Source organism: Macaca thibetana, chromosome 20 (assembly GCF_024542745.1).
Source record: "Macaca thibetana thibetana isolate TM-01 chromosome 20, ASM2454274v1, whole genome shotgun sequence".
In the NCBI taxonomy this organism is placed as follows: domain Eukaryota; kingdom Metazoa; phylum Chordata; class Mammalia; order Primates; family Cercopithecidae; genus Macaca; species Macaca thibetana.
The window spans coordinates 36,256,540-36,275,629 of NC_065597.1; the positions used below are offsets into that span (position 1 = coordinate 36,256,540).

Genomic DNA, 19,090 nt, shown 5'->3' on the forward strand with positions numbered 1-19,090 from the left:
CAGCACGTGTGGGCTTTGGTATCAAGGAGCGCTGGAGTTTTTCTTCTCCAACTCCTGACCATTTCACCCACTCTTGTGCACAAAGCTTGGGTTTCCAGCAAGATGTTTAGCAAAGGGACCTTGGCCCTTTTGTCAGTTGATTAACCTCCCTAATCATAGCCCCCTGCAATTTTTGGTCAGGTGTCTCATTGTAATCTTTCCTTTCTGGCTTTTAGGGTAAATAGATCAGACTTCTTTGGGGGCCTTTTATGTTGGGGTACCTTTGGCCTGCCCAACCTTTTGTAGTGTTTTATTAAAACCTTTGTTTTAGGAACATAAAGTCAAACAAAGCTTGTTCTCACTCATAGTGAGAAGCTTTAAAAGTTGATCTCATAGGAGAAAAAACTAGAACAGAGGATGCTAGAGATTGGGAAGGGTAGGGAAAGGCAAAGACAGTGAGAAATTTGTTAAGGGAGACAAGACAAAATTACAGTTAAATAAGAGGAATACATTCTAATGTTCTACAGCACTTTAGGATGACTATAGTTAACAATAATGTACTATGCAGTTCCAAATAGCTAGAAGGAGAATATTGAATATTCCCAACACAGAGAAATATTAAATGTTTGAGATGATAGCTCTCTTAATTAACCTGATCTGATCACTGTACCTTATGTGTAGTGAAACATCACTACATGCCCCCATAAATGTGTACAATTATTAGGCTGATGCAAAAGTAATTGTGGTTTTGGATTGTGAATTTTAAATTATTATAACTAGGCTCAAACACATCTTTATTAATCAAAATAAAAACCATTACAATTAATACATTTTTTCCAATGAGAAATATGTTTGTTTATTCCTGTAGCATAAAAATCGATGCTTCGGGATTCGATGAACTCTTGGAAAGCATTTTCTGCATCCTGCTGGTTGTGAAAGCATTTTCTCTGCAAAAAGTTGTCAAGATCCTTGAAGAAATGGTAGTCAGTTGGCTAGAGGTCAGGTAAATTTGGCGGATGAGGCAAAACTTCATAGCCCAATTAGTTCAACCTTTGAAGTGTTGGTTGTGCGACGTGCAGTTTGTTGTTGTCGTGGAGAATTGGGCCCTTTCTGTTGACCAAGACTGGTTGCAGGAGTTGCAGTTTTCAGTGCATCTCATCAATTTGCTGAGCATACTTCTCAGATGTAATGGTTTCACCAGGATTCAGAAAACTGTAGTGGATCAGACTGACAGCAGACCACCAAACAGTGACATGACCTTTTTTTTTTTCTTTTTTGGTGCAAGTTTCCTAGTCAAGGAAAGCTGTGACAGATGGCACCTGGAAAATGGGATCACTACCACCCTAATACTGTGCTTTTCCAATGGTCTTAGCAAATGGCACACCAGGAGATTATATCCTGTGCATGGCTTAGAGCATCCCAAGTCCACGGAACCTTGCTCATTGCTAGCACAGCAGCCTGAAATCAAACTGCAAGGTGGCAGCGAGGTTGGGGGAGGGGCGCCCACCATTGTTGAGGATTGAGTAGGTAAATAAAGCAGCAGGGAAGCTGGAACGGGGTGGAGCCCACCACAGCTGAAGGAAGCCTGCCTGCCTGCCTCTGTAGACTCCACCTCTAGGGGCAAGGCATAGCTGAACAAAAGGCAGCAGAAACCTCTGCAGAGTTAAATGTCCCTGTCTGACAGCTTTGAAGAGAGTAGTGGTTCTCCCAGCATGGAGTGTGAGATCTGAGAATGGGCAGACTGCTTCCTCAAGTGGGTCCCTGACCCCTGAGTAGCCTAACTGGGAGGCACCCCCCAGTAGGGGCAGACTGACACCTCACACAGCCGGGTACCCCTCTGAGACGAAGCTTTCAGAGGAATGATCAGGCAGCAACTTTTGCTGTTCAGCAATATTTGCTGTTCTGCAGCCTCCACTGCTGATACCCAGGCAAACAGGGTCTGGAGTGGACCTCCAGCAAACTCCAACAGACCTGCAGCTGAGGGTCCTGATTGTTAGAAGGGAAACTAACAAACAGAAAGGACATCCACACAAAAACCCCTTGTGTACGTCACCATCATCAAAAACCAAAGGTAGATAAAACCACAAAGATGGGGAAAAAAACAGAGCAGAAAAGCTGAAAATTCTAAAAATCAGAGCACCTCTCCCCCTCCAAAGGAATGCAGGTCCTCACCAGCAACAGAACAAAGCTGGTCGGAGAATGACTTTGATGAGCTGAGAGAAGAAGGCTTCAGACGATCAAACTTCTCTGAGCTAAAGGAGGAAGTTCAAACCCATTGCAAAGAAGCTAAAAACCTTGAAAAAAGATTAGACAAATGTTTAACTACAATAACCAGTGTACAGAAGCCCTTAAATGACCTGATGGAACTGAAAACCATGGCATGAGAACTATGTGACAAATGCAGAAGCTTCAGTTGCCGATTCAATCACCTGGGAGAAAGGGTGTCAGTGATTGAAGATCAAATGAATGAAATGAAGTGAGAAGAGAAGTTTAGAGAAAAAAGAGTAAAAAGAAATGAACAAAGCCTCCAAGAAGTACGGGACTATGTGAAAAAACCAAATCCATGTCTGATTGTTATACCTAAAAGTGACAGGGAGAATGGAACCAAGATGTAAAACACTCTTCAGGATAATATACAAGAGAACTTCCCCAACCTAGCAAGGCAGGACAACATTCAAATTCAGGAAATATAGAGAATGCCAGAAAGATACTCCTCAAGAAGAGCAGCTCCAAGACACATAGTTGTCAGATTCACCAAAGTTGAAATGAAAGAAAAAAATGTTAAGGGCAGTCGGAGAGAAAGGTCGGGTTACCCACAAAGGGAAGCCCATCAGAATAACAGTGGATCTCTTGGCAGAAATTCTACAAGCCAGAAGAGAGTGGGGGCCAATATTTAACATTCTTAAAGAAAAGAATTTTCAACCCAGAATTTCATATCCAGCCAAACTAAACTTAACAAATGAAGAAGAAATAAAATCCTTTACAGACAAGCAAATGCTGAGAGATTTTGTCACCACCAGGCCTGCCTTACAAGAGCTCCTGAAGGAAGCACTAAACATGGAAAGGAACAACCGGTACCAGCCACTGCAAAAACATGCCAAATTGTAAAGACCATCGATGCTAGGAAGATACTGCATCAACTAATGAGCAAAATAACCAGCTAATATCATAATGACAGGATCTAGTTCACACATAACAATATCAACCTTAAATGTAAATGGGTTAACTGCACCAATTAAAAGACACAGACTTGCAAATTGGATAAAGAGTCAAGACCCATCAGTGTGCTGTATTCAGGAGACCCATCTCACGTGCTGAGACACATATAGGCTCCAAATAAAGGGATGGAGGAAGATCTACCAAGCAAATGGAAAACAAAAAAAGTCAGGGATTGCAATCCTAGTCTCTGATAAAACAGACTTCAAACCAACAAAGATCAAAAGAGACAAAGAAGGCCATTACATAATGGTAAAGGGATCAATTCAACAAGAAGAGCTAACTATCCTAAATATATATGCACCCAATACAGGAACACCCAGATTCATAAAGCAAGTCCTTAGAAACCTACAAAGAGACTTAGACTCCCACACAATAATAATGGGAGACTTTAACACCCCACTGTCAACATTAGACAGATCAAGACAGAGAGCAAAAAAGGATATCCAGGAATTGAACTCAGTTCTGCATCAAGTAGACCTAACAGACATCCCCAGAACTCTCCACCCCAAGTCAACAGAATATACATTCTTCTCAGCACCACATTGCACTTATTCCAAAACTGACCACATAGTTGGAAGTAAAGCACTCCTCAGCAAATGTAAAAGAACAGAAATTATAACAAACTGTCTCTCAGACCACAGTGCAATCAAACTAGAACTCAGGATTAAGAAACTCACTCAAAACCACTCAACTACATGGAAACTGAACAACCTGCTCCTGAATGACTACTGGGTACATAACAAAATGAAGGCAGAAATAAAGATGTTCTTTGAAACCAATGAGAACAAAGACACAACATACAAGAATCTCTGGGACACATTTAAAGCAATGTGTAGAGGGAAATGTATAGCACTAAATGCCCACAAGAGAAAGCAGGAAAGATCTAAAATCGACACCCTAATATCACAATTAAAAGAACTGGAGAAACAAGAGCAAACGAATTCAAAAGCTAGCAGAAGGCAAGAAATAACTGAGATCAGAGCAGAACTGAAGGAGTTAGAGACACAAAAGACCATCAAAACATCAGTGAATCCAGGAGCTGGTTTTTTGAAAAGATCAACAAAATTGATAGACCACTAGCAAGACTAATAAAGAAGAAAGGAGAGAAGAATCAAATAGATGCAATGAAAAATGATAAAAGGGATATCACAACCGATCCTACAGAAATACAAACTACCATCAGAGAATACTATAAACACCTCTACACAAATATCCAGAAGAAATGGATACATTCCTGGACACATACACCCTCCCAAGACAAAACCAGGAAGAAGTTGAATCCCTGAATAGACCAATAACAGGCTCTGAAATTGAGGCAATAATTAATAATAGCCTATCAACCAAAAAAAGTCCAGTACCAGATGGATTCCCAGCTGAATTCTACCAGAGATACAAGGAGGAGCTGGTACCATTCCTTCTGAAACTATTCCAATCAATAGAAAAAGAGGGAATCCTCCCTAACTCATTTTATGAGGCCAGCATCATCCTGATACCAAAGCCTGGCAGAGACACAACAAAAAAAGAGAATTTCAGACCAATATCCCTGATGAACATCGATGCGAAAATCCTCAATAAAATACTGGCAAACCGAATCCAGCAGCAGTCAAAAAGCTTATCCATCATGATCAAGTTGGCTTCATCCCTGGAATGCAAGGCTGGTTTGACATATGCAAATCAATAAATGTAATCCATCACATAAACAGAACCAAAGACAAAAATCACATGATTATCTCAATAGATGCAGAAAAGGGCTTAGACAAAATTCAACAGCCCTTCATGCTAAAAACTCTCAATAAATTCGGTATTGATGGGACATATCTCAAAATAATAAGAGCTATTTATGACAAACCCACAGTCAATATCATACTGAATGGGCAAAAACTGGAAGCATTCCATTCGAAAACTGGCACAAGACAGGGATGCCCTTTCTCACCACTCCTATTCAACATAGTGTTGGAAGTTCTGGCCAGGGCAATCAGGCAGGAGAAAGAAATAAAGGGTATTCAATTAGGAAAAGAGGAAGTCAAATTGTCCCTGTTTGCAGATGACATGATTGTATATTTAGAAAAACCCCTGTCTTAGCCCAAAATATCCTTAAGTTGATAAGCAACTTCAGCAAAGTCTCAGGATACAAAATCAATGTGCAAAAATCACAAGCACTCCTATACACCAATAACAGACAAAGAGCCAAATCATGAGTGAACTCCCATTCACAATTGCTTCAAAGAGAATAAAATACCTAGGAATCCAACTTACAAGGGATGTGAAGGGCTTCTTCATTGAGAACTACAAACCACTGTTCAACGAAATAAAAAAGGACACAAACAAATGGAAAAACATTCCATGCTCAAGGATAGGAAGAATCAATATCGTGAAAATGGCCATACTGCCCAAGGTAATTTAGAGATTCAATGCCATCCCCATCAAGCTACCAATGACTTTCTTCACGGAATTGGAAAACTACTTTAAAGTTCATATGGAACCAAAAAAGAGCCTGCATTGTCAAGACAATCCTAAGCAAAAAGAACAAAGCTGGAGGCACCATGCTACCTGACTTCAATCTATACTACAAGGCTACAGTAACCAAAACATCATGGTACTGGTACCGAAACAGAGATATAGACCAATGGAACAGAACAAAGACCTCAGAAATAATACCACACATCTACAAACATCCTATCTGTGACAAACCTGAGGAAAACAAGAAATGGAGAAAGGATTCTCTATTTAATAAATGGTCCTGGAAAAACTGGCTAGCCATATGTAGAAAGCTGAAACTGGATCCTTTCCTTACACCTTATACAAAAATTAATTCAAGATGAATTAAAGACTTAAATGTCAGACCTAAAACCATAAAAACCCTAGAAGAAAATCTAGGCAATACCATTCAGGACATAGGCATGGGCAAGGACTTCATGTCAAAAACACCAAAAGCAATGGCAACAAAAGCCAAAATTGACAAATGGGATCTAATTAAACTAAAGAGCTTCTGCACAGCAGAAGAAGCTACCACATAGTGAACAGGCAGCCTACAGAATGGGAGAAAATTTTTGCAATCTACCCATCTGACAAAAGGCTAATATCCAGAATCTACAAAGAACTTAAACAAGTTTACAAGAAAAAAACAAACAACCCCATCAAAAAGTAGGCAAAGGATATAAACAGACACTTCTCAAAAGAAGACATTTATGCAGTCAACAGACACATGAAAAGATGCTCATCATCACTGGCCGTCAGAGAAATGCAAATCAAAACCACAATGAGATACCATCTCACACCAGTTAGAATGGAGATCATTAAAACGTCAGGAAACAACAGGTGCTGGAGAGGATGTGGAGAAATAGGAACACTTTTATACTGTTGGTGGTACCGTAAACTAGTTAAACCATTGTGGAAGGCAGTGTGGAGATTCCCAAAGGATCTAGAAATACAAATACCATTTGACCCAGCCATCCCATTACTGGGTATATACCCAAGGGATTATAAATCATTCTGCTATAAAGACACATGCACACGTATGTTTATTGCGGCACTATTCACAATAGCAAAGACTTGGAACCAACCCAGATGTCCATCAATGATAGACTAAATTAAGAAAATGTGGCACATATACACCATTGAATACTATGCAGCCATAAAAAGGGTGTGTTCATGTCCTTTGTAGGGACAGGGATGAAACTGGAAACCGTCATTCTGAGCACACTATCGCAAGAATTAAAAAAGCAAACACTGCATGTTCTCACTCATAGGTAGGAATTGAACAATAAGAACACTTGGACACAGGGTGGGGAACATCAGACACCGGAGACTGTGGTGGGGTGGGGGGAAAGGGGAAGTTTAGCATTGGGAGATATACCTAATGTAAATGATGAGTTAATGAGTGCAGCACACCAACGTGGCTCATGTATACATATGTAACAAACCCGCACACTGTGCACATATACCTTAGAAATTAAAGTATAATAAAAATACATAAGTAAATAAATAGTTTTAAAAAGTTAAATTTGAACTTAAAAATATAAACTAAAATCTTTGTTTTAAACCCACACTTTGCCTCCCACCTGGGCTGGTGTAAGACTCCTAATTGGTCCCTCTATCACTACTCTCCCTGCTATAGAGGCAGACTGAGCCATCTGAATGGCCACATTTGTGTTTACCTCTCTATGTATCAGCCTTTGCATGTGGTTTTAAAATAATATATGGCAGACATGATGGTGTGCCAGTTCTCAGCCAAGGCCATCAAAGGCCTTACAGGTGTCCAATCACTCCCTTGAACCCACATGACTTCCCTGGGGAATGAGACACTGCATGGAAGGAAGACATCCCAGGGGAGGCAATATAAGACCAGCCAGTTTCCAACTGACACGCCAGCTACAGACACGTGAGGAAACCCAATCAACATGTGGAACTTGGTCCACATCTGCAGAACTTCCTAGATGGGCGGCAGATTTACAAATTAAATACATGGTTGTCTTTATAAGTTTGGGGATACTTTGCTACACCACAATCGTTCACTAATGCACCATCTATACCCAATTATGATTGTATCATTCCACCCATCTAAAACCCTTGGCTCCTTTTTGCCTTCTGGAAAAAGTTCCACTGCCTTATCTCAGCACAGGATGCCTCTCATATTCTGAATTTTATGCCCCTTTGCTTGGACCCTGCAAATTTCTGCAGATCTTGTACTCTCTGCTACTGATTCATGCCTCTGTGCTGTCACTTTTGCTATTCTTATGACCTGGAATTTCCCTAAGACACAACTCTAGCACCGCCTGCTATGGGGAGCCCTCTCTGATATACGTACATGGGGCTCTGTGCGTGATTTATCTGCTAGGTTATGAGATGCCTTTGTCTCATTCATCTCTATAAACCCAACCATCCCCTTAAGGCCTACATGTGCCAGATCCTCATCTAAGCACCAGGCATACAAATATGAACATGCAGTTATTGCCTCCTGTCTCAAAAGTTACTCATCCTCTGAAAGATCATTTCAATAAACACGGCAAATGTGGTGATGGATAGGTTGGGAAAGGCAGTTTTTAGGGGTTGATATCTTGAGTGATAGACAGGAGTTAACCAGGTTCAGAAAGGTGAGAGAGGGGGAAGAGCCCAAGGCTGAGGCTCAGGGAGACAGGGTGTGCTTGGATTATGTGGAGCTAGTGTAGGGTGATGGTGGAGAGAGGTGGGGTGAGGTGAAGACAGGGAGGTAGAGGACTTGAATTTACCTAGAAGGAAATGAGGAGTCACTAAAGGGCTTTCCATGAGCATGCAATAGGTGCTCAATAAATGTTTCCTTATCAACACATAATCCCTCTACCCGTTAGACTAAGAGCTCCTCCCGGGCAGGACTATTCCTTCTCTGTTTTCCATTGTCCTTTCCTGGAACATAGTAGGACCATCTATGATTCTGATCAATGAATAAGTGAATGAACAAAACAAAATGGATATTTTCATTCATACAAAACTGCTTTTCACTCCCCTGGTTCCAGAGAGTGTTGAGGATTCAGATGGGCTCTGAGTAAGGGTCTGGGTTCAGCCTCTGCTTAGTAGCAGAACTGTGTGTTGGTGCCACCTGGTGGCCATGGTGCTCATATTATCAGTTAGAAATCTCCCTCCGTTGTTGCTAAGGCACCTGTCAGGCCGGGGAAGGGGAGAGGGAACTTAGAATGGGCAGAAATACTCTGCTCAATGAACATATCTAACCACCAGCTCAGGGGTGCCTCTGCGAATGCCATCCCCAGGTCTGTCTGTCTTCCTCCTGCAAGACCTGAGTCCTGAGTCACCACAACTTGAGCCCAAGGGAGTAACTAATATCAGACCATAGAACATAGATACCCTTATCTGTGGCCTCTCTGTCCAGGGTGCTTTCCACAGGGATGCTCTTGTTCTCAGCAGATGAGGGAACCTGGGTCGAGGAAGCTGCAGAGAGGGAGGCAGTGATCAGTATCTCCTCAATGTCCTTCCCATCCTCTCCCTAAGAGAACCATGATTCTGTTCAGGGCAGCAACATACCCAGCAAAAGTTCTTACTTCTCCAGACTCTCTTATAGTCATGGGTTGCTGTGTTGCACAGATTTGGCCGATGGGGTGTGGGCAGACTGTGGAGGGGTTCCAGGGAAACCACTCTTCTCCAGTGTGACAAGAGATGACTCAACTGTCTTCTGCCTTTACCTTTTCTCTCCCTCCCCCTTCCTCCTACCTGAAATGTGGGCAAGGTGTCTGCAGGTGGCTTCACCATATTTTCTCCATGAGGATGAGCACCACATGCTATGGATAGTGGAACAAGAAGCTGGAAGGCATCTGATTTTTTAATTACTTTTTAAAGCAGCTCCAGAGCCATCTGAGGCTTCTGGACACATCCAGGCAGGGGCCCCTGTTGAAGTCCTTCTCTAGGACCAAAGTTACTTCTCCATCTTCTTCCTGCTCAACACCTTCTCCCTGGCCCACTGCCTGTTTGTTACAAGAGGATAAGAAAACCCCATTTATGAAGAAACCATAGTTACATTTCTGTAAGATGCAGTCACTTGCATCCTAACATATATGTGCCTCATCTTTTTGCTTTTGGCTAGTGAGCCCAGACTAAACCTGTATCTGGCATAAAGAACCAGAGAGTACAGGATTGGGGTGTTTCTGGAGAAAGCCAGGATAGGTACTTTTCCTAGGAGACAGGGAGCCTCTGTCCAAACTGAACTCCCTCTTACTATGTGATCTAGAGCAAGTTATTTGCTTCCTAGCACATTGTAGGAACTTAAATGTGTGTGTGTGTGTATACGTATATATACATGTGTATACACACACATATACATTAACATATTTTTGTTAAAAATAGGCATATATGTGTATAACACATATATGTGTGTTAAATTATATATATGTGTAAACTTACATATGTATACACATAAGTAAAGATATTTATTTAGTATTATGCATTTGCAATTGAAGAAGGGATGGAAGTAGAGGAGGACTCACGTCCATACCAGCCTGACCGTGTTATGCCATGTGGCCGGGAACCAGGGAAGGGGGCAGATCAATGAATGGTTAAAGACACAGACTGGAGCCAGACTTCCTGGGTTCAAATCCCAGTTCCAACAACTAGTAAGTTATTTCATCTTTTCGTGTCTTAGTTTCCCCCATTTATAAATGAGAATAATCATGCTATCTCATGGAGTCATTAGGAGGGTTCAGTGACTGATATTTGTAAAGCGCTCAGAACAGTAACTGACACAAGGTAAACCAACCTATTTGCTAACTAATGGCAGTGCAGCCAATTGGCCTTGTCCAAGGTGCTGGTGCTCCAAACCTTGGAGGGCATGTGTGGCCGGGATTTGGCCTCATCCTCTCAACTGTTTTAATGAAGCCACATACTCTTTGTGCTGTGTTGTCCTTCCAACTCCAAAACTCAAGGACAAGGGCTCCACAAATGTAACTGTGGAGCCCCAGATTCCCTAATCTTGTCTCTGACACTCCCTGGTCTGGCTCTGCAGCTCATTTGACAGGCCAGAGCTGCAACGCTCTCCTTATGTGAGTGGGTATGCCTCGAATGCTGGCCCTACCCTGTCCCTTCTCCCCTTGATAGGAGATTGTTACCACCAAGTGACTGCAGATGTGGGTCAGGGGTCAAAGGCAACTACAAGGGGGCAGTTTGGTTGCCGTGGTGCAAGAAAAGAGGTTTAGCAGGGTCCTGGGAATGGCTCGAGGTAGACGGCAGGCAGGTGCCCTGTTGCTGGGCTGACTGTGACCAGGTGCTACTGCTGTGTTAGGCCTGTCTTCTTCTGACTCCGTGTCTGTCCCTCCTGGGCTGGAGTCTGGACTGCAGCCTGGAGCTGCAGGGGTGTGAGGAGTACTCCCCACCTAACAACTATCCTTTGCTGCAGAGAGGGTGGCTCTGTGACTCCTGGGAATTCCAGGCTGTGGCCCTTCCTGGGCCTTCTCTGGGGACAGGGTGGTCCTCTCTGATGTACTCCAGCCCAACCCTTACCCTCATGCCCTGCTAGTCTGACCCAACCCAGCCTTCCTCAGGCCTGAGGCTGGCAGAGCTGGTAGCTAATAAGCAGGACACCAGGACCCAGACAGTTGCCAGCTCTTTGAGGAGTCTACCTCTGTCTCCTCCCTTTCCAGGTCATAGCCAAGACCAGGGCCAGCCCAGAGTAACATCTACCATGCCACTGGTCTAATGGGGGCTGACAGCCGAGGGCTTACAGGGGAGCTGGGTCCTGCAGGAGGAAAGGTCTGTGGAGCCCGGGATTTCCAGAAGCTTGAACTTTCTGCCCAGGTGGTTGCGTGCACTCAGGCCCAGGGAAAACTGGATTTGGCTACCCAGACCCAAATTCAAGGACATCATCCAAAGGAGGGCACCGTCCTAAGGAGGGGATCCAAGAGGACGAGGAAACAGACACTGATTTGGCTTTGTGAAAACACGGTGGTAGCTGGGTTGCCTTTGAAATGGGCAGAGGTGATGAGAGGAGGAAATAGACATTCATCCTGTAACAGACATGAACCAAATATACAATAAGATAAACGGTGTAACTGGTACTATTCTGAATACAATATTAACATTTAATTCTCCCCATGGTCTTATCAGGGGTCACTACTGTCTTTCCCATTTATCAAAGATAAACGGAGGTAAAGGGAAGTTATGTAACTCGCCCAGGGATTCACGCTGTGGAGTGCTGGAACCAGGGGTTGAATCCAGGTACTGCAGCCACAGAGAGTTGCTCTAAGTGTACATCACCTTGTTTCATCTTCCTGAAAACTCCCTTGTGGGAATCTTATTCTCACTCTTCAGAAACAAGAAGGCCTTTGGAAGTTTTACATAACTTGTCCAAGTTTTCACAGCAGTCAGTGGTAAAGCTGAGACTCAAACCCAGGTCTAGTCCAACTTCCGACCCTTCACTCTTTCCACCATACCAAAGGTCTGCAAACCACAGACCTCAGACCAAATCCAACCCACCACCTGATATTTATAAATAAGATTACCTTCATGCTACAACAGCAGTTGAGAAGTTGCGACAGAGACCTTTACAGAAATAGTTTGCCAAGCCCTGCACTAAACTTATAGGATGAACAAAAGGCAGCAACTCTCACCTTTATCTGTCACTGTCTGCCTGACAAAGTAGCCATTTATGTCTTCATATGAATTAGCCCATCAACTTCGTGCAGGCTCCCTGAGTGTATCTCATAGAGTCAGAAACAGAAAGGACTTTAGAAAATCACCCAATCCAACATTCTAATTTTACAGCTGGGAGAGTCAAGGCTTAGCAATGACTTTTCCAACATGACTCAATCATCACATCAGAGTTGTTGGTCTCAAGTGGGCACTGGGATACCAGAACTTTTCCTGAGCATTGATCCCTAACAGCATTGATCCTTCCAGTCCTGTTTGAGACTGTGTGACAAAGCAATATTCCCAGTCCCCTGCAAGAAGCTCCCATTAGGTGACCAAGTCCTTATAGCTCTGCAGTCTCTTCCCACAGTTCTGTAGTACCCGTCAGGACTTGTCTGGTCCCCACTCTACCCTATTTCCATAGGGCAGCGAATATAATGTGAAGAGCATTGACCCAGGCATGAAGGGGACCTGACTTTGTCCATCGGTAGCTGTGTGACCTTAGGTGGGTCACTTCTCAACTCCAGCCTCAGTTGTCTCACTTGCCTAGTGTGTGCAGTGTTCCTGTTGCTGCCTATCTTGCAGGCTCATTGTCAGGGGAAAAAATGAGGTATTTGCTGTGGGATGACTGATATGAAAAGTCAAGCCAGGCCCAGTGACGTGCACCTGTGATCCCAGCTACTCAGGAAGCTGAGGCAGGAGGTTGGCTTGAGACCAGGAGTTTGTGACCAGCCTAGGCAACCTAGCAAGTCACTGTTTCTACCAAAAATAAAATTAGCCAACTGTGGTGGCATGCACTTGTAATCCCATCTACTCAGGAGGCTGAGGTGGGAGGATCACTTTGAGCCCAGGAGGTCAAGACTGCTGTACGCTGTCATCGCACCACTGCACTCCAGCCTGGGTGATAGAGACGCTCCCTCAGAAACAAACAGACAAAAAAACAAAGTCAACATAATGCAGGGTGATTGAGATTCAGAAATAAGGTCTATTGTCATCCTCATTTAGTTTGGGGTGAAGGGCAGAGACCGATGCCATGTATCATCAGAAGGGAGAGGCCCCAAGGTAATATATACTTGTGGGTTTTAAATATTTGAAAACTTGATGAATGTATGGATCCTCTTTCCTCAAAATTGAGCACAAATTCATTCAAACAAAAGTTTGAATTTAATCTCAGAAGATTCTGAAAAATTTTGAAGCCCATTCGTGAACACTCAGTTCTGACCACTCCCAAGTCGCTGTAGAGAGGAACAAATGGAGCCCTAGAGAGAGACTACATGTATCAGTGCCTTTGGGGAGGAGATAAAAATGGAGCTATCCAATCTCCAGAAGTAGGATGGGGTGCAATTAAATTGGGGAAAATTCAGAAGCCCACCAAGTGCCTAAGGTGAGGCTTATCTGTGTTCCTCTGGCTTCTCCTGCTGTGTTGTCAGTCTAGGGGACAGGGTGGAAGCCTGGGCCACCAGATCCTCCATCACCCCCACAAAAGAGTTGCCTTTTCCCTCTCTGGACCAGCCGCCCTCCTCTCCTCCCACAGGACCACTGCTTACCAGATCTCGTCAGGCACAAGGGAATGCCGGAAGTGCAGCTGCCTTCTGTTTGATTCACTATAATAAAGCCCAACTCCAATTTTGGGTTGAAACAAAATGATCAGAATGATAATAGCCTCTCTGGGATATCTGCCCAACTCTAATTTGTGAGGCCAAACCACTCCTACCCCAGGGTCCTTGCATGAATATATTTGCATCTCCCAGTGCTGCTGTACAAGGCTGGCTTATGACTGTCAAAAAAAAAAAAAAAAAGCAAAAAACAAACAAACCAAAAAACCTAGGCGCTCCAAATGGAAGTGATCTTAGAGGTTGCACAACCCCCCTCCCCCCAATTCCACCTGACATTGCATCCCCAGGAGACATTGCCTGCTATCTGCTTGCATATCTCCAGAGCTGGGATTACCACTTCCAGCAACAGCCCATTCTCTGTTCTGGTCGAATGTTGCAAGTTATCTTCCTGGACTTCCTACCATTGGCACCATTTCAGCACCTGGACCCACCACACACTCTCTGAGAGGCTTTACATATTTGAAGACATTGACTGAACAATTATTTGACAACACCTCTTTTATATTGGTATCACTATCTACTTGCTGGCTTGCATTAAAAATAATTACCTGTAAGTTCACATCTTCCCCAAACAATGACAATACTCAGTTTACATCTTCCCCAGACAAAGACTTAGATCTTCTAAGGGTCTAAATGTGAATGTATCCCTCTCCCCAGAAAAATTCACACATGCACCAAATTGTGTATTTAATTCAATCCAACAGGAGGTTCTGAGTCCCTCGAAACTCAGCCTTAGAAATAAAAACTAAACTGATCTAAACCTGGTATCACTTGGTGAGCTCTTTTTATTTAAAAATACATGTTAATCTTAAAGCTAAGATTACAGATTTAACCCCTTCCAATCTCCTTTTCCATAGGTTATAAAAAGAGTTATTTGATGAAAAGATGGGTCACTATGACCAGACGCTCTTCTTTACTAGTAGGAAGTTGATCATAGACTCACCCACCTCCCTTACACAATTTGTAGCATTCCACCTTCATGGAAGAAAGCATTCAGAACTCTACTACCAGATACACAGCCCAGGAAATATTCTTTATTATTCTGGACACTTACATTTCCATGAAGAGAACAACTTTTAAAATAAATCCAAATCAGACACAGAAATCTGCATGACATTGGAACAGTCCATGACACAGAGAGGACACAATTGAAACAGTCTTTATTTACACAGAAGCAGAGAGACAGAGGGATGAGGGCAGGCACCCCAAAGTGACTTCACATTCACCAATGTTTCAGTGGCTTCTGAGACCACAGCAGAGCTGTGGATCCTGGGACTCACAGGGTACGACAATGTGTTACCCTCCAATGCCTCAAAACAGAAGGGTTGGATTAAAAACAAATACCAAGTGTTTCTGGCATCAGCTGAAAAATATCTGAGAAAGAGAAACTATTGAATGTCCAGAAAAATCAAAGTTCTGGAGGCTAGAAATCTGACATTTCTCTGATAGAGAGATCATTGGTCACCGGTTCAGTTTGGAAAATTCTTACGGTTAAGTGATGTGCGTCCTTCATTGTAAATTTAACAGGAGAGCATCATTATGAGACATGCAGGGCTTTCTTTAATGGAATGGGAACTTTCATGATCTGATATAACCCCTGATTTTAAAGACAGAGAATCTTGAAGCCCCAAAAGAGGAAGCCACTATCCCCAGGCCACTCAACTAGTCAGCTGCAGACCCAAGTCTGTAAAACTCTATGCTGTGCTTTTTCCACCGCACCACACACCTTCTCTGTTTTTCTCTCTTCTGTGGCTTTCGAAGGAAATAAACAAATGAAGTGAGTTCAATGGGCTTCTTTACTAAGAAACGATTTCTTTGGTAAGAATGCTTCAGTCTCACATTAGCAAGGCTGGAAAACAGATCATATAGCAGGAACTGGCTCCCATCTCAGTGGTAACTCCCTTTGAGAATTAAGGCAGCTTCAGGGATTTCTGTTCAGCAGGATATCTGGCAAGAGTTGGTAGCTCTCCTTCTCCCTTGTCTCGTTTTCATCTAGAATGAAGGCTAAAAGGTGGGTGCTAAATAACTAGACATTGAGTAGATGTAAATGTGATGTTCTCAAACTAATATTTTACATTTCATGAAAAACAATAATTCTTTAAAAACCTGACAAAATATCAAAAGTGTCAAGTGTCATATACAGTACACAGCACCCTTGTCCCGGGTGACTTCTGCTATTAAAAACAAGCTGCACAAAGGAAGTCAAAGATGACTTAACATAAAGCACATACTCTCTCTCCATTACATGTGGGTGGAAAGGTAAACCCAAATGGTCTCCGAGCACCTCCCCGAGAACTTCCAAGGGCTTTCTGGGTACCCCCATGCTCCCAGGGGACCCAGGCTTGGAGCCAAGTTCCCACCCCAGATTCAGAAGCCAACTTCCGCCACAAGGCAGAACCACTGCGCTGGTTTGGTGTTGGTTCCGCTAGCACCACATCCCCGATTCATGCCGGGACAAATGTCTGGAGGCAGAAGGGGCCACATGCAGATGGCAAAGAGGAAATGGCAGGCTGTCTCGGAAGCGTGCCCCTGCTCTAATGCACAAGGCTTTTGCTCTCATTTCAGACAAGAAGACTCAGCTTTTCACATCCAACTGTTCCAAAGAGTGATTATTGTCACCAAAAGAGAGCAGCTAAATAATTTCCTCTCTGGAAACCAGCTAGAGGAAAATAAATGGCATTCATTCCCCCCTTCCCAACCTCCAACACATTGTTCTTTTGCTAAGAAATTTTCCTTTGCCGTTTGAATGAGTTTTTACAAATGACAGCCCTGGGTTGGGTGAACCATATTGTGCAGGGAATTTCAAAATAATCTGGGCTGAGAGTCAGGGGATGTGAACTGAAGGTCCAACTTGATCTCTTAGTTGCTAAGAAACCTTGAGCAAGAGTGACTAAAATTCTGGGTCTTGGTTTTTTCACCTGGGAAATGGGGAGACAGAAGCTATAGCCCTGCAGTCCTCACTGGGCAGATGGCAGGTAATGTGCATAAAAGTGCTTTAGTACAAAAAAAAAAAAAAAAAAGGAAAAGAAAAATGGTAACACCTAGGAAGAAGTTACCTTTTATGGGAGGATTCAAAGTCACTAATGGGATGCAGACCCCGACCTGATTGTTCTCCTCCATTCTTCAGCCTCACTGTTCACAGGGCTCCAAGACACCTGCCACCTGGGCTGTCTCAGGCATTCTGCTGACCTTTTTATATGGAAAGATTCAAAGTCTCCCCATTTTCCCTCTTTTCTCCAGAGAATGACCTGAGGACCCTGACCCAGCAAGGAAACCTCAGAACCCTGGGAGACAAAACCATCTTCCTGCCCCACCTTGGTCCCCTCATAACCCTCTTCATGCAGGATCCACCAAGGCTCAATGACACCCCAGTTTGAGGCAAAGCACCTTCTTGACGTGTGAGTGCAGCGGCTTCTTTACTTTTTCCCAAGAGCCTGCAACAGAAGCTCCCACAGTCAGAATAAGAATCCCTCCAACAAGGGCGTAAGAGACTCTAACGATAAACAGAAACCCCTCCCAAAGATGCCACCAATTTAGCAAACCAGGAATCATTTCTCTTACTGAACTAAAAGTAACCAGCACCACCACCACCAGAGGGCACCAAGTGCAAGTTTGTATCAGAAGCAGATCCAAGTAGAAGCTTAGAAATTCTCTGAAACCATCAACCTGTCCCATCCACTCTCAATATTCTCCCCTCAACTTGAGAGAGTATTTCTGGGCTGCTTGTCTCGCCCTACCCTCCAAGGTGCCACATCTAGTGCATGAGAGTTTTTGCAGCCAACTCTCCATTTCTCAAGACCCCTGGTCCACTCCAGGTGGGATTCCCAGAGGCAGGCTGTGTAGGTGTCCACGAACAATAAATTAACACGACAGCCTGCCAGGCTCCCTTTGGGCACCCACCTGGCCTTGTGAGGAGAGCACGGTGAAGACACACATGTGGCCTCACTTGGTCCCTGTCCCCGTTTCCCCAGGCAGATCTCAGCACGTGCAGATGGGTTTCTGGGCTCCATGTCTTACAGAGCAAGAGCAGCATGAGGCCTCAGTAGATGTGGCTTGCCACGTGGCCTCTACCAGCTTGTCTGATGTAGGTACCTCCTGGAACCTGCTCACTAAGGTTCATTTACCCTCTTCCTCCTGGCTCCCATAGCTCTGGGCCATCTGACCACCAAAAGCTGGAGGAATGTTCCAGAATACACAAATCAAACTCAGATTGGCCAGAGTGAAAATTAACTATGAATGTTTCTACTCAAAATCCCTCAAAGCATCTATCCACTGACTTCATTTTAGGGACAAATAAATCTAACTCCCAGGCTGAGGCTCAGGCATGAGAGGGGGGTCTAGGGTGGGCAAGAGGAGGGTCTATGTACCTTCCCTAACCACCCCCCTAAACTCAGCCAGATTTTGTTTGATTTTTGGGGTTTTTTGGGTGTCTGATCAAAAGCCCATCCTCTCTCTGATTTGGTGGACTAAGAACTTCTGTGCCCAAAGTCTAGGCAAATGTGGTGGAGGTTTCCGACCTCATGAACCTAGCTTCGGCAGGATCCCAAAGTGGGAGAGACTTCCCCCAAAACAACGGGAACAGAACAGAAGTCATTTTCCTGTTTGCTCCTCTCCTCTGAGCTAACAGCCCCCAGGCCAGATGCACAGAAGGTGAACAAAAACTACAGTCACGAAATCATTTGTAATTGCGAAAAGAAGAGAGGATAAGAAATGACAGCTTCCAGGGGAGGAATCCCAAGACGGTGTCCGGGGTGGGAGTGAAGCTGATGCCTGTGACCTGGACATTGGCATGGGGTTCCTCCTTCTCCTCCAGGCAGGCTCAGATTGCCAGCCAGTGTTGCAACTGCAGAGAAAGATGGCGAGGACTTGATGACATGGTGGGGACCGACAGGAGCAAGGGCCAGCTGGCGGGGGCAGCAGGAAGCAGAAAGGAGGCAGAAAAATACCCACTTCCTTCACGGACCTCAGGGAACATGTAGGTCGATTCCCTAATTGTCACAGAGGCCCAGAAAGGGCAGCAGAACCTCCCCAAAGTCACATGGCAAGCCTGAGGCCATGGGCTCGCAGGGAGCCTCCCTGTCCCCCATCCCGATGTTTCTAAGGGGAAAAAGCAGCTCACACTGGGTTTCTGGGTTTTCTGGCTGTGAGGTCCAGCCTTGGGCAGTGCACAG

General features: G+C 44.1%; 1 protein-coding gene across 2 annotated transcripts in view; it reads right to left on the reverse strand.

Annotated features, from left to right (window-relative positions):
- Window positions 1-14,955: 14,955 nt before the first annotated feature.
- The window catches only part of SLC6A2 (solute carrier family 6 member 2), a 49,436-nt gene continuing 45,301 nt past the window's right edge, over window positions 14,956-19,090 (reverse strand). Inside the window, exon 14 of one of the 2 annotated variants that reach the window (XM_050773188.1) lies at window positions 14,956-15,911. In XM_050773188.1, coding sequence (XP_050629145.1) covers window positions 15,855-15,911 — 57 coding nt within the window. In that variant the 3' untranslated portion in view covers window positions 14,956-15,854. Of the gene's footprint in view, window positions 15,912-17,310; window positions 18,763-19,090 lie in introns of those variants that run through there. The other variant, XM_050773187.1, reaches the window with a different exon arrangement.